Below are 17114 nucleotides of genomic sequence, written 5' to 3'. Positions count from 1 at the left end.
TCCGACCTTAGACTCCGCCTCCTCCAGAAGAGCCAGTGCTGATTGGCCGAATTCCGTACTCTGGCCAATCAGCACTGGCCAATGCATTCTATTGGCGTGATAAAGCAGTGCTGAATGTGTGTGTTTAGATCAACTACGCCGGTGGAGTAGTTGAGCTAAGCACACAGATTCAGCTCTGCTTCAATCAGCGCTGGCCAATGCATTCTATTAGCGTGATGAAGCAGAGTGTGCACAAGGGTTCAAGCGCACACTCGGCTCTGATGTAGCAGAGCCGAGGGTGCGCTTGAACCCTTGTGCACCCTCGGCTCTGCTACATCAGAGCCAAGGGTGCACTTGAACCCTTGTGCACACTCTGCTTCATCACGCTAATAGAATGCATTGGCCAGCGCTGATTGAAGCAGAGCTGAATGTGTGTGCTTAGCCAACTACTCCACCGGCGTAGTTGAGCTAAACACACACATTCAGCACTGCTTCATCACGCCAATAGAATGCATTAGCCAGTGCTGACTGGCCAAAGTACGGAATTCGGCCAATCAGCGCTGGCTCGGCTGGAGGAGGCGGAGTCTAAGGTCGGACCAGAATGGAGACAGGTGTGGAGAGATCTTAGACTCCGCCTCCTCCAGCAGAGCCAGCGCTGATTGGCCGAATTCCGTACTCTGGCCAATCAGCGCTGGCCAATGCATTCCTATGGGAAAAAGTTTATCTCACAAAAAACACAATTACACACCCGATAGAGCCCCAAAAAGTTATTTTTAATAACATTCCTACCTAAATAAAGGTTATCCCTAGCTATCCCTGCCTGTACAGCTATCCCTGTCTCTTAGTCACAAAGTTCACATTCTCATATGACCCGGATTTGAAATCCACTATTCGTCTAAAATGGAGGTCACCTGATTTCGGCAGCCAATGACTTTTTCCTATTTTTTTCAATGCCCCCGTTGTCGTATTTCCTGTCCCACCTACCCTGTGCTGTTATTGGTGCAAAAAAGGCGCCAGGGAAGTTGGGAGGGGAATTGAGTTTTGGCGCACTTTACCACGTGGTGTTCGATTCGATTCGAACATGGCGAACAGCGTGATATCCGATCGAACATGTGTTCGATAGAACACTGTTCGCTCATCTCTAGTGGTATATAAAACCGCATGTGCCTGAGGACATAAAAAGTCCTTTTTAACCTTTGACTGGTCTCTTACGTATATCTCTGTGTACTCCCTGACCTTCACTTTACGACCCTCTCTCCTGGTATTAAGTCCTGGTTTTATTCTGAGCCTGCTCCTACATCTGCTCCAGTTGTTGCTACAGCGCTGCCCTGCCCGTTACTACTCTTTTACATCTAGTAGTCTGACCAAGGAAGACCATACCTTCATGCAGGAACCAAAAGGCGAAGAAGTTTATTAGTTTTTGCACCTTAGCTTAGACAGCATCAAATCAATTGCAGTGTTAGATGAGAGTCATAAAGGGAATCTGTGGCTATGTTTATGCTGTAATTAGACCATATGACTGATGAATGTGACTAGAGTCTCTAGGGAATGCTTCAAACAGCTGATTCAGGGAATGCCTTGTCTAAGGATAGGTCATCAAATTAAGGCCTCATTGACAAATGCATTGGCAATCTGTGAGCAGTGAAAGCACACAGACCCCATAGACTATAATGGAGTCCGTGTGCTCTCCGTGTGGTGTCCGCTCGGAACATGCGGACAGAAAAGTAGATCGTGATCTACTTTCATATCCATATGATTTGTGTAGGCAGTGCACGGAAAGCACACGGACCTCATTATAGTCGATGGGGTCCGTGTGCTTTCACTGCACACTGCTTGCCAGTGCATTCGGTAGTCTGTTGAGGGGTCCCCATGCGGACTCCCCGAATGGATTACCAAACACAGATGTGAACTAAGGGTAAAAGTCCTGGAAAAACCCATTAATCCAAGAGGGATAGTAAGGGAGAAGAGTTTAGTACAATCTTTTTTCTATTTGCGGTGTTCTTTGCCCATATTTTACAGGTTTGTCATATTCTTCTGACATATTGCTCATTGTTAGTGTCACTTATGTTGAATGATATTAATAGGTAATCATTGTAAATGATAGGAAAGCCTATCTTGCCCCTGAGCCCCTTTGATCATACTGATGGCTCTGCTCCTATCCTTTCTCATCTTTCCCCAGGCTTATTTCTCTCCTCGACTCTATGTCTCATATAAAACATATATTTAGACAGGACACATACTGATTCCCAATTAGATGAAGCACATCCTGAAGGGACACTGAGAAGGTCTGATCTCTGGAGGGATATCATGCAGCCAGATGAAAGCAACACATGGAAGAACTTCGGAGTGATGAAAGGGTACAAGCAGGTGAAGTGAGAGGATGGGAATCTACATAGAAGATAATTAAGCTCGCATTTAACATCAACAGATAACACTGATTTGGATCAATCAACGTCTGTAGATATCTAAAAATAAGCCTGAGCTAGGGTTGTACGTCTCAGCATGCACAGGAACGCTAACACAATATGGTGCTGATTTCACCTCCACATAATGACAAGGTGAAAGCCTCTGCGAGCTCTTCCAAGAAATGCAATGAGCAAAACTGGGACCATATAGAAGCTACAGCCATCTAGGGAGCCATACACGCTAGAGGTGCCCTTTGTTTGTCTGTGAGCAACACTATATGTTCTTTCTTATTTAAAGGGAAGGGAAAAGAGTTTTCAATTTGATGGAAAATATGTGTATTTGTGCAAATTGAAGTGACGCTGATCACACCAATACACAATGCCAGGACGGAGAATTGGGCATACATGAGCAGGACTTGAAATAACAGGATTGATCTGAGTGATTATTACTGTTGGGCGTCATGCCCACGCCGTAAAGCAACCTCTCACCACCCACCAATGGTTCTTCCCCAGCTACCGTATGACGTCCTACTGTCACATTATTCTTCTCTGGACCAATGCCTGATGAAGGGACGTGTTCCCAAAACGTTATATCTCAACATGTTACACCGATGTGTGGGTGGGCCGTCCCAAACTTTTTTTGGATAATGCACCTGGCACAGCCACAGGTGTTCTTTGTGCCACCATATGCAGCTTCTGGACACCACTGTATTCTTATACTAAGCAATGCTTCCAGGGGAGAACAGCCTTGTGTTACGGCATGTGAATTTTTTTTCCTCACAAATTTTATATCATCCTGTAGTAAGTAGTATAAAATTGGAGACATATACGGGGGGGCCACACGGTGGCTCAGTGGTTAGCACTGCAGCCTTGCAGCGCTGGGTCCTGGTGTTCAAATCCCACCAAGGGCAAAAAACCATCTGCAAGGAGTTTGTATGTTCTCCCCGTGTTTGCATGGATTTCCATCCCATATTCCAAAAAGACATACTGATAGGGAAAAATGTACATTGTGAGCTCTATGTGGGGCTCACAATCTACATTTAAAAAAAAAAAAAAAAAAAAAATTGGAGACATATGGAAATTTGGTATGGGCCAAAGATTTGTTCAACACAAATCTGTAATACATGTACATGTAGAAGTCCTCAAATTGACTGTTGACATGCTACATTAATAGTGTGCCAATGTTATTTGTTGCCCAATCCTACTGGTGTAGTGCACAGCGGCAGTCAAGTTAATAATGACTATATTTCTACACTACAAAACTATCTCCAGTATCACATTAGGTATGGCAGGTGAACCTATATTTATATACAGAATATACCATAAATGGCTCCCCAATTCACAGATTCCCATCTTGCTTCATTGCAAAAGTACAGCCAGCTTTCTGTTAAAGGGGTTGTCTGGGGAGAGGTAATTTACTTACCTGGTTCCAAGGACTGATGATGATGATGATGATGATGATGGGCCTATGGGCCAAGAGGTTCTGATGATGTTATGACCTCCTGGTCATGTGATCCAAAGCAGTGTTCTGCCCCCTGTTCACTCCGCCCACCCCTTTCCCCCCCGATCTGCTGGCTGACTATAATTGGATGAGCCCCTATAGCACAGCTAGCACAGCTAATTAATTATCTTTGATATCAGGGGAGGAGGGGTTGGAGTGCTGCTTCGGATCACATGACCTGGGGGTCGAGACGTCGCTGGAACCCCCCCTCCACCGGGGCCATCATCAGTGATCCCTGGGACCAAATAAATTACTACTAAGGATAGGTCATCAACATATAAATTCTGGAAGATCCCCTTAAAGGGGTATTCCCATGTACATAATCATATCTGTATTTGTAGATAATTAAAAGTGAAACATTTTTGCAAATATAAGTAATTAAAAATTCTGCAAAGTTTTAAAGATTTTCTCAATGGTGACAGTCTGTTATCCTGATCGGTTGCCAAAGGATACAACCACTAATGCAGAAACTTTCTATGGTCTGGGACTTGTCAGTAGGCAGCTATGATTTTCTTATTGTAGCCGGGTTATCATATAGGGACACTACATGTATCAGAAGATATCCCGACCACAATAAGGAATTCATGGCTGATTTTATGACCTTAGAAAGTTCCTGCATTCATGGTTGTATCCACTGGCAACCGATCAAGACAACAAGCTGTGATCACAAGATATTTAGAGAAAATCTTTAAAACTCTGCAAAATGTTTAATTACTTATACTTGCAAAAATGTTTAACTTTTAATTATCTACAAATTTAAAAATAATTATGTACATGGGAATACCCCTTTAAGCTAGTTAATATTGATAGGCTTCAACTTTCAGAGACATCTATTAACCATAGAGCACACACGCATGTCCTTGTATTATATTGATGGCAATAATTTCCATGTAATGTTTAAATATTGATGACCTGTACTATGAATACGTCGTCAATATGAGATTGGTGGGGTCTGAAATCTGTGCACCCCCATCGATTAGTTGTTCTCAGCAGCTGACACGCAGAAAATGGGACAGGAAGCAGACAGCTTTGTTCTCAACCTAGTGACTGGACCAGAGTATTGCAGATCATTTGAATAGGAGCTAAGGGAGCGTTCACACTACCATCGGTGTCTGACAGGTAGTGTCCGCTGCTAATGTCCGTTCAAAATCTTGCACGGACATTAGCAGCAGACACTAGCTGTGTCCGGGACATTTTTAATTCATTTAAATGAAGATCGGGTGCGTTGTTTCACACTCCGTGTCTGTCCTTAAGTGTCCGTTCCTAAAGATGTCCGACTTTTCAAGCGGACAGAAAAAGCCTACATGTCGGGTTTTGCTGTCCGCTTGAAAAGTCGGACATCTTTAGGAACGGACAGTTAAGTACAGGCACAGACTGTAAAACAACGCACCAGATCTCCATTTAAATGAATGAAAAATGTCACGGACACAGCTAGTGCAAGATTTTGAATGGACATTAGCAGCGGACACTACCTGTCAGACACTGACGGTAGTGTGAACGCCCCCCTAAGCAGGGACTTGGTTCAGCAACAACATAAAGCACAGAGCTGTCTGCTTCCTGCTCCATTCTCTGTGTATCAACTACAAAGAAAAGCTAAGCAATGGGGGTGTCTGTTGTCAGACCCCCCACACATGATATTAATGACCTATGTTTAGGATGGGTAATCAAAATGACCCTTTTAATTTCTAATTTTGTGGCATTAAAGTGAAGTTGAATATTTTTTGCCTGATTTCTACCTAGAATCCAATTGACATTTGTTAAATTTGCCATTTGCAGAACACTATAGAGATTTTTTTAGAATTTTACCTATATCCGTGAGAATATAAATCTAGTATTTTAGTAAAATAGAAAAAAAAAATTCATGACACTAAATAGATGAAAAGTGATTCATATATATACCGTATTTTTCGGACTATAAGACGCACCCAGGTTTTAGAGGAGGAAAATAGGGAAAAAAAATTTTGAAGCAAAAACTGGTAAAATATTTAATATATGGGAGTTGTAGTTTTGCAACAGCTGCAAGGCCACATTGACAGGTGACCCTGCAGCTGTACGGGGACGCATAGAGTGTTTTTTTTTGCGGGTCCAGAAGTACTTTTTAGTTATACCATTTTGGGGAATATCTATTGCTTAGATCACCTTTTATTGAAAAAAAAAACCCGGTGGTTTATTATATATGATTTTCTACTTTTATATATATATATTCTAGGGACAGGAGGTGATTTATAACTTTTATTTATTTCATATTTTTATTTTATATTTTTAAAGCTTTTTTTTTTTTTTTAAACTATTTTATTCCCCCCCCGGGGCTTGAACCTGCGGTCACTTGATCGCAAGTCCCATAGACGGCAATACAACTGTATTATATTTCAAAAAAATAGTGTTTTTGCTGTCACTCACCATATGAAACCAAGAAGTCTTCAGGGTGTGCAATCCGTGCCCCGGGACTCATCGGAGCTTGGTAATGTACATTGTTGCCAAAAAAGGAAATACGTATTCCACAACCCGGCTTCTTTAAAATTTAACTTTTAATCCATAGAATCAATTAAAATTAAAGTGTGCAAAAAGATGGAAAACACATACAAAAAGGGTGAAAAAAGCGAGATAAAATAACGCAACTAACGCGTTTCGAGATTAAAAAATCTCTTAATCATAGCATGATTCAATCCTCTGAGCAGAGGATTGAATCATGCTATGATTAAGAGATTTTTTAATCTCGAAACGCGTTAGTTGCGTTATTTTATCTCGCTTTTTTCACCCTTTTTGTATGTGTTTTCCATCTTTTTGCACACTTTAATTTTAATTGATTCTATGGATTAAAAGTTAAATTTTAAAGAAGCCGGGTTGTGGAATACGTATTTCCTTTTTTGGCAACAATGTACAATACAACTGTATTGCCGTCTATGGGACATTCTGTCTATTAGTATTACGGCTGGTCATAGACCCAGCCGCAATACTAATATATAGCAGTGACAGGCCTGGGAGCCTCATTAGGCTCCCGGCTGTCACCCGAACAGGTCGGCTCCTGCGATACCGCTGCGCAGGAGCCGGCCTGCAACTCTACAGGTATGGGGCCGGTGGGGACCGGCCCCGGGGGAGAAGAGGCCGCTGATACAGACTGCAGACCCGGCATCCGCTGTACTAGAGAGGCGGATGCCGGGGAGGGATAGACGCCGGGGCCTGAGACATCGCTGCCCTGCCCTGCATGAAGCCAGCGGCGGGGGGACGGAGGAGCTGCTGCTGGCTTCATGCAGGGCAGAGGAGCGCAGCGATGTCGCAGGCCCCGGCACCTGTAATGGCGTCTATCACTTGCCGGCTTCCGCCTCTCTATTACAGCGGATGCCAGGCGCCACATTCGGCCTATAAGACGCACCCTTCTTTTCCCCCAAATTTGGGGGAAAAAAAGTGCGTCTTATAGTCCGAAAAATACGGTATCTAGCAGTACAATATATCCATGAAGATAGAATAGACTTAATCACCAATCCCTAATCAGAGCGGTTTTGGTATCCTTTAACATAACATGGGTTTTATACACTTTGTTAAATACTTGACATCTCGGACATGTTTCACCAAGGACACCCCCACCTCGTTGCCATAGTTTCTGAGATCTCTGAAAGGTTGTCAGTGATGTCATCTGTGCGGGCGCTAATTATCAATCTCTCTCGCTATCTCCTCTCCTTTGTTCTTTTAACAAACTAATTACGATGTTGTCATTAGTCAAAGAGTTGGAACTGACAATAATTATCTAATACGATAATGATTTTCACAAAATGCTGGTAAAATGGAATGGGAATGTAAAGTTTTTATTTAGCTTCATTATTTCTGCCCACAGGCATATGCAACGCTTGTCATAATAAGGGCAGATATTTTATATGGGAAATACATAATACTTATTATAGATTCTGCTCCTACTTAGACTGTATTAAGAGGGTTCGTAGTAGTTCAATGACCCCAGCAAACGGTGGATTTTATTGACCCCACATTACCCACTACAGAAGAAATGTAGAACTACATGTTGGCCATTCAAATGAATGACTGTAAAATAAGAATGTCTCTTCTCCACCAGAACAGGAGACAAACTCATAGAGCAGGGGTAGGCAACCTTTTTTGTTCGGCGTGCCGATTTAAATAAAAAAATCAAAGATGAGGTCCTCGGAGTGCCGGGCAATAATTGTAAAGCTGATGACACCTACACTAAAGTCATATAGCACAAACCACAACATAGGGGTGCTGTCATACTGCGCTCCCAGCCACATGCGCTTACTACTATTTGCCTGGATACACATGTTCTTTTCCATTAGAAGCAATGTAACATATGTAACCCACAATTAGTGGTAATGTATGTGACTGGGAGCAGAGTAAGGTCATACCTGTAAAGCGCTGACACACAATGTACCTGGATGCTCCATCCAGTCCCTTGGCCCTTCAGTTTTCTGTAAGTGAAACACAGATTAATTTCAGTCACTTTTAGTTCCTGGTGGTGCAGTAACCGCAAAACCCCAGCCAGGAATTAATGGGTGTCACACTTACACCAAAGTGACCGCACTGGTGCCCAGGAACTGGATTTGACTATAATTGCATCTAGTTACAGTGTCACCACCCAATAGAATCACACCAAGGCTGAGGCCCCACATTACAAAAATGCAGCTTTTTTTGTTGCAGATTTAGCTGCGTTTTTTTTCCATCAAAGCCAAGAATGGCTAGAAAAGGAACGGGAAATATATAGAAAGCTTCTTATATGTCTCCCTCCTGCTCAATCTACTCCAGGCTTCGGCTCAAAAAACACAGCAAAATCTGCAACAAAAAAAAAACAGTTTCTGCAACGTGGGGCTTTAGCCTAAGGCTGAGGCCCCCACGTTGTGAGAACACAGCTTTTTTGTTGAATATTTTGCTGCGTTTTTCTGAGCCTAAGGGCTCGTTCACATCTGCGCCCGGTCTCCGTTCTGCAGGTTTCCGTTTCCTGCACAAAACAGAGGCAGGAGACGGAAACCTGCAGGACTCTTTCATACCCATTCATTTGAATGGGTTTGAAAGATGTCTAGCCGTGAGAGGCGGTGAGTGTTTTATGCTCTCCGCCGCAAAACTGTTTTTTTCACCACCGCTCACGGCCGGACCCGGTCTGACAGGTTTCCATCTTCTCCATGCAGAAGACGGAATCCACAGAACGGACTGCCAAACGCTAGTGTGAACCTAGCGTAAAATGTACAGATAGGAAATTGTCAACTCTTACTTTAGCTCAAATTTGATTTACTAGTTCCAGACCGCCTGTTGACTATATACATCCTTGCAAGGTTAGGCTTCTGGACAAAATCGTGCAGCTGTAACATGGGGATACCAGCTGTTACTACAGCCGGACCTCCCAGGGATGGTTTATGACTGTCCCTGCGTTCCCGATCACTGTGTGTGCATTGCTCAATTTGCCCATCAGTGTGTAGCAGGGTACTGGTTTGGCTGAGTGAGAGGTAATTGACATGAGTCAGAAAGAGTCCTATGTCTCCTTAGCCCTCGTTCACATCTGTGTTGGTATTCCGTCCAGGGGAGTCAACATGGGGACCCCCCCCCCCCGAATGGAATACCAAACGTAATTGCAAGTGCTGTGCAGTAAAAAAACACCGATCCCCTTAGACTATAATGGGGTCCATGTGCTTACTTCCAGATCTCTGCAGGGATCATGTGGACAGGAAAGTAGTTTCCAATCAACTTTCCTGTCCGCATGATTTGTGTGGACAGCGCACGGCAAGCACAAGGACCCCATTTGGGCATCCGTGTGCTTTTACTGCACAGCACTTGCAATTGCGTTTGGTATTCCGTTCGGGGGGTCCCCATGCCGACTCTCCAGGATGGAATACCAATGCAGATGTGAATGAGGGGTTAGGGAGAAATTCCCTTTGCTGGCCACCTTACAGTGAGTAGAGTTTAACAGTCCATGCATGAATTCCTCTAGGAATTCTGGAAAAAAATTCTCCTTCATTGAGAAGGAAAACTCACTCTAGCACCACCCTTTTGAAGGTAGCTCCCTATAGATCAATGCCTTGTTTTCTATGAAACCTAGAGACAATGTCTGGGATTAAAGCCAAACCAAGACACCTATTCCAAAATTAAAAGAAACCCACCTGTAGACAACTGTTTTGGGGTTATTGTCCCTCATCAGTACAAAGAAGGTTATATTTTATCTGGGTGAGATCCAAGTCTGGTTTTCTATGAAACCTAGAGACACTGTCTGGGAATAACCAAGCACTGATGTATTGGGAGATACCTTTCAAAAGGTAGTGCTAGAGTGAGTTTTCCTTTTTCCATCAATGAGAACTTATTTGTATATTCCTTTCTCAGAATTCCTAGTAGAGCATGCATGGTCTGTTAGATTCTTTGCAGGTGGCCTTCAATGTTACCCCTTGAAAAGCAATGGTGCTCTTGATCAGGGTGCACTAGTAGAAATAATTGGATCAGATTGCATCTTGAGTAAGTTTTTCACGAAATCCCTTGCCAGGATCATTCTTCATTTCACCTTGACATGACCCAATCCCCTCGAGGAGTGAAATATACACCATTAATGCAGAGCTGTAATAGACCTGTGTGTGCACATAGCCTTATTCATTGTAATTATTAACATCTTAACATTAATGATAATTTACAATATAATTAGTGAGAAAAAGAACATAACACATCTAATTGGATGTTCGGAATCTTGTGGCACCGATGTTAATCTACACTCCTTAAGTGCCTATGAAATGAAAGAACTTGGAGTAATTGTAGCTCCAGTGGACCAGGGCAGCGCTGCTTTGATGCAATTTTCTGCTACAGGAAAGCAGAGTAGTTTTAACGGGGAGGAGTACGCAGGGATGTAGCGGAGGGTTAGGTGGGTGGAAAGCATATTTTCCGTTAGATGAGACCAATTAAAGCTCTCAGGCAGTCTAATTAGCTGCTAGATTTCTCTTTCATCCTAACTTCATTCAGGTCTTTTTTTTTTCACTCACAGATGTGTTCATTAAAGATGATTTTAACTCTTTCCCGTCCTCTTTCTTGAAATAAACCAGTAGTTCCTTCCTACGTTGTATCTTCCTCAACCGCGTGCAGCGTGACACGGGTCGTTGCGTTCATTCTGTGGGCGGATTTATCTTGGTAATCATTTTAAACTGGATTTAAATCAAAATATGTTTTCAATCAGTATCAATTCATGGCTGTATAATTGCCTCAGTCAGGTGCTGTGACAGGAGGAAATGAATCATACCGGCTGAGATATCAATCCATCACTCTCTTCGACACAGTCACGGCATACATAAACAGATCCGCGTAAGACCCGAAATAACAGATGGAGCATGTATTAACCGGGAGGACAACGTTGAGTTATCGAAAAGCCTCAAAGTCCAATTGTGATGGTGCCATCTTGGAGAACTAAGCACAGATCTTCTGTGGATGTAGGCTCGCTCCAATCCTTCTGTCTCTTCATGGAATTCCAGACAGACTGGATGATGTTGAGATCAGGGCCATGTCATCATTTCCATGACTCTTCCTCCAAAGGACAAAGGTCACACCAAATACTGGTGATATTTAGATTTCTCTTTTCTTCATTCACTTTATTTTGTTAATTGACAAAAATAATCTAATAACCCTTCTAACTGCGTAAAACTTTTGCACAGGGCTTGCCATGAGTTTTCTAACTGTTGAATTTTGTTTTAATAGAATAGAAATTAAACAGAAAAAAATATGTGTATTCTATGTATGGAATTGTCCTATAAAGGTACAGAAAGAGTACTAAATAATCCTATTGGTGTTGTATTACTGGAGCCAAAATACTGCCATGTACAGGCGTTAGACTTGCTCTTTACCTTGATGTAAAGCGACTCTATCAAGTTCACATTGCCTCACAATCCAATGATAGTGCCATATAGGGGCCTTTATTAGGACCAGAAACATACTGTTGTGGCTACAAACCAAGAAAGCAACACAGAGAAAATAATATTTTTACGGTTATGCATATAAGGCTGCCTTCACACGGAGTAACGCCAGGCTTGTAAAAATCCTCATTCACAGCCGTACACGTGAGTGCTGCGGAAGGCTCCCGAACACTTCCCATTCACTTGAATGGGAGCGCTCGTAAAGCCAGTGTTACAAGCTCTCCCATTGAAGTGAATGGGAAGTGTCTGGGAGCCTTCCGCAGCGCTCGCGCGTACAGCTGTGAATGAGGATTTTTACAAGCCCGGCGTTACTCCGTGTGAAGGCAGCCAAAGCCTGTGCATGGGTCTGCATTACCACCATACACAGCCATGACACAGTTTATCAAGGCTAAAGGGATTGCAATCCTAGAAGAGATCTGGAGCACAAGCCTCTGTAGGCAATTCTGGCATTGCTTCATCAGTTCATGGCCACAGATGTATCTTTCTACTTCTGTTAAAGGCTCCTACACAGCACAGTTAGTGGTTTGGCATTCATTTTGGACTCATCAGACTCCCTTTAAAGGTATATCTAAATATGTATAAGGAAGAAGAAAAAAAGAAAGTGAAGATCTACAAAATGATCAGTCTTCAATACTTTCTTCAAGTTCTTTAACCCCTTCCCACTATTATTGATGGCCTAACTCCTCAGACGCTGTGATCTTGTCATCCAGGTGGTTTAGGGACAATATCACCCCCACTTCCACCCTTCAGATTCCTCACAATGAGATTGCAGGATCCTAGGGGTTGCCAGTGAGGCCAGGCGGCCAAGCAACAGCCTTCTCACTGTCTTTCCCTATTGCACATAGGGAGCCTATGCGCAATGTACTGCAATTCAATGTATTGCAGTACATTGCACTGGAGATCACTAGATCCCAGGTTCAAGTACCTTTGTGGGACAGGAAAAAAGTTTAAATAGTTACAAATAAAGTATAAAAAATTAGCAAACAATAAAAAGTTCAAAACACTCACCTTTTTAATTAAAAAAAAAACCTAACGTAAACAAACATGTTAGGTATCCGCATGTGCCTTCAAGTCTGCACTATCCCCCAAAAAATAGCATTATTTATCCCGTACAGTGAATGACGTGAAAACCCCCCAACATAACGCAGTGTGTACTTTAATGCATTTTGGTCATCTCACCAAAAATAGCAATAAAAAGTGATTAAAAAGTCGTCCATAGCAAAAATTGGTACTAATTTTACTTTACTAATTGGTATTAAATTTGCTTTCATATTTTCGGCAATAAAACAGTAAAAAAGTTATCGGTGTAAGAATACGCCAGGAAAACTGTTCGTTTTTGAAAAATGACATTTTAGTAAAGACAATAAAACATAATAAAACCAATATAAATAGGGTATCGTCGTAATCGTAATGACCCAATGGACAAAGTTATCATGCCATTTGTAGAAACAAAATACAAAAATTAATGATAAAATTGTGAGGTTTTTTTTTCACGTGGACCCCCCAAAAATGTTAATAAAAGCTAATCAAAACATTATATGTACCCCAAAATGGTTCCAAATGAAAGTACCACTTGTCATGTAAAGAATATACAGTAGTTATGTTGGCAGAAAAAAAGTTATACATTTTGGAAGGCGGGGGAGGAAAATATGAAAAAAGTTGCCACTTTTCGTTACTACAATGAAGGGAGAGATAGTTGCGCACATGTGGGTCTCCATTCACTTGTATAGGAGTTCTGACAATAGCTGAACATAACCTTGTATAATATACTGCTGATGTACAGCTAAAAATAACCAAAACTAAAAACTAAAATCAAAGCAAATGATCAAAAATATCAAATGATTTATCGTAACAGATAGATATGTGAATATGGTGGTCCGGCCTCAATTCTTACCCCTTTCACATGATGGAAGGTCTCCACTCCATGTAAGGTCCCACTGACACATGAGAAGCTCAGATCCTGCAATCTCGTATCCTGGATAACACTGGTAGGTGACAACAGTGCCATGGACAAGCTCTGACTGAGATGTGGTCTTCCAGCCATTGGGAATTTCTGGTAATTCTGGACAAGTATCATTCCTTGGGACTTCTGCAAATACGGTAAGATAACAGAAATGAGCAGAACTTCTTCCGTAGATACATTTAATGGTGGTCAAGTGTTGTAGGATAAACCCTAAGAATATTGGCTTAAGGTTATGCTTGATATCTCTATTAGGCGCTTTGGACACTGAGATGGATGTCATAGATTATTGCTTATACACCAACCAGCAACTCACCAAAAAAATTAATGATGAAACCTTGCTGGTAACCAAAGACATTACTGCCGGGATCTGTCTGGAACTGGACGATGACATCTGCCATTGATGTATAGATTTTGAAGCGATTGTGAGTCCCCGTGTATCGACCTAGGACACGGGCTGTCAAGTCATCACCATCATAAAAAGTCAGAACATCATTCTTGCCAACATTAAGGCTATTGAGAAATGAGAAAATAAAAAATAGATGATCAATACTCAGGAACAACCTTTAATAAATACATCATCACAACATGGGAATGTAATAGTTAACAGGGTGTAAACCTAAATAGGTTTACATAATTAACATATTAAGATGTATAGGTCATCAATAGCAGATTGGTAGAGGTCCGACACATGGCATCTGAAGACTCCACAATGGATTGGATGAGCGGTGCTGCCTTTTTACTACTTATCAATCACAGTGCCATACATTGTCTATTAGCAGCTGTGCCATTGTAGATCAGCCCTATTCACTTTAATGGGGCTGAGCGGCAAACACACCATGTGACTGATGGACATGATACAACATGGCTTGTAAAGTAGAAGCAGCACTCAATGGAACAGCTGATCTGTGGGGATCCTGGATGTCAGACCCTGCTAATCTGATATTCATCTGGTTCCCCTTTAAGCAAACCTTTTACCAAATCACAGTGTGTCCATGAGGCATAACCCTATTATTAGCCATTATGTGTCTTCATTTGTATCAGACTCTTTCTCTAATTTTCACTTGTCTCCCATAGACGACACACAGCAAGAGGAGAAGAATCTCAGAACCTGCAGCAAGATCATGTAGCACATTATAGAGCAGAGTACTTACCTCTACTGATTTACATTAAGCAATATGGGTAAAAAGAGAAAATGTCCTATTTCCCTGCCTGCAGTCTCTTATACGCCTCTGCTTCTCTTCGATCACTCCACTCCTGCTCATTCCTCCTCCCCATCCTTTCCATAGACTTCTATTGTGAGCCATATTATGACATCTCTGGGACCTTCTGTCTATCTAGTTCTTGTAAGATCAAATTCAGAGTGAATGACATTTTTTTTTTTAAAGTTTTTTTTCTTTAGCAATATATATCATAATTTTTTTACATTCACTTCTATGGATGATTTATGCAACGTTTGCTGAAAAAGTAGTGACCATATTAATGTATTACAGCCATTGCGCTCTTAAAGTGTAACTAAACTTTCGGTCAACTTGTGATTTTCTGGCAGTATTTGTGTCATTAATACATTTTGTAATATACTTTATTAACACATTTTGTCTCCTTTCTGTGAAATCCTGAATCTTTTTGTTCTTCCCCTTGTTTCTGTATTGAGAGCTGTTCCTGCCGCTCACTGAATGTTACTGTGTATGGTATACGGGGCTGTGTAAGATATAGAGAAAATGAGGCTAGGGGATATCATTGCTTAAAAACACAGATTTATGGAATAAATATCCCAATCCTGACTGTGTTTTCATGTCCATTTTCAATGCAACTTTGGGTGGCTGCATCAAAGACCTTGTAATGTATGACATGATATATACCAGTGGCGTTACTACTGGGGAAGCAGCGGAGGCAGCTGCCACAGGGCCCGGGGCATTAGGGGGTCCGGCGACAGCTGCTACTGCTGCATTTTTTTTTAAATAGGCCGTTACCGGCTGGAGCAACTCCAGGCCCTACTTACTTACCTATCCTGGCAGAGGCCGGGATCGGTATGTGACTCCGCGGGCCCCGCAAACATCATTATTATACTCGGGGGTCTTTTCAACCCCCCGAGTATAACAATTGGAGGCCCGGGAGAGGTAAATGAACATAACAAACAGTGTTACTTACGTCTTCACGCTCCGCAAAGGCTTCGGGGCCTACTTGTGTGACGTCTCAGACGTTACATGACCGGGGCCTGCATCCTTATGCGTCGCGACACAGGCCCCCTGTCACATGACGTCCCTGACATCATTGAAGATAGCCAACAGCGGGGAGTGCAATGATAGGTAAGTAACAGTGTTTATGTTTGTATCCCCCGATTATTATTCTCTGGGGTCTGAAAAGACCCCGGAGCATAATAATTGTTAATGGGTGTACACAATGGAGCATAATACTGAGTGAAGGGGCCACTATGGGGTATAATGCTGTGTGCAGGGGCAACTATGGGCAATAATAGTGCGCGCAAGAATGCGGAGGGGGGGGGGGCGGGGTCGGTCGGGGTCTTCGGTGTTGGTCGGGGGGGCACCATGTCAAAGGTTTGCCACGGGGCCCCGCCATTCCTAGTTATGCCACTGATACATACAGTATGTATCTGTTCTCTACAACAGCTGTCTTTGATATAGACTTGGCCCAAGGGACATAGAAGGAACAAATCCCTCACTAAATGGAGATTCAGTTCAGATGTCTTTGTACTTTGCATAGATATTTGTGCTTTATATATCTATCAATGAAGTTCTTCATATCTTTTTCATCAGGGCTATTTTATTAGTATATATCCTCATAGATAAGATAAGATAGTCCTTTAGTAGTCCCACAGTGGGGAAATTTCAGCATGTTACAGCAGCATAGTAATTCAGATACAGGATAATACACAGTAATATAATACAGACGTAGGCACACATAAGCTGAGAAGAGAAGATGTACTAGGAGTCCATAGCCGCTAAGGAACAGAGGAGAAAGAAGGAAGACTTCATAATCATATTCATTTAGTTTTCTGTACGGAGTGATCTTCGCTTGGTCTGATGTAGATTATACAGCCTGATCGCGGTTGGAAGGAAGGACTTGCGATAGCATTCCTTCTCACACTTGGGGTGAAGCAGACGGTCACTTACAGTGCTGCCAAGTGCCATCAAGGTCCCATACATGTAGACCAGGTCATGTATACTATAAGCCTATCAATAATAATTCAGAACTAAGCCAAGTAATGTAAAATAAGGTGATAAAAATTGCCACTGGTTTTTTTTTAAATTCAGAATTATTCTTATAAAAATGGATATAAAAGAAGAACAACTTTATTAGAAGCATAAACTTCTGTGGACATAGTTATAGAAATCAGATTGGAAATAAGAAGC

General features: G+C 42.1%; 1 protein-coding gene across 1 annotated transcript in view; it reads right to left on the bottom strand.

The window, feature by feature from the left end:
- SEZ6 (seizure related 6 homolog) overlaps nucleotides 1-17114 on the bottom strand; it is a 481362-nt gene that overhangs the window by 15598 nt on the left and 448650 nt on the right. The window contains exons 10-11 of the mRNA XM_075263749.1: nucleotides 14057-14253; nucleotides 13675-13869 (exon numbers count right to left, since the gene is read on the bottom strand). Coding sequence (XP_075119850.1) covers nucleotides 13675-13869; nucleotides 14057-14253 — 392 coding nt within the window. The remainder of the gene's footprint in view (nucleotides 1-13674; nucleotides 13870-14056; nucleotides 14254-17114) is intronic.

This window comes from Leptodactylus fuscus, chromosome 2 (genome assembly GCF_031893055.1).
Source record: "Leptodactylus fuscus isolate aLepFus1 chromosome 2, aLepFus1.hap2, whole genome shotgun sequence".
In the NCBI taxonomy this organism is placed as follows: domain Eukaryota; kingdom Metazoa; phylum Chordata; class Amphibia; order Anura; family Leptodactylidae; genus Leptodactylus; species Leptodactylus fuscus.
Note: the sequence above shows the minus strand (reverse complement) of the source record. Positions and strands in the feature narration are given on the sequence as shown.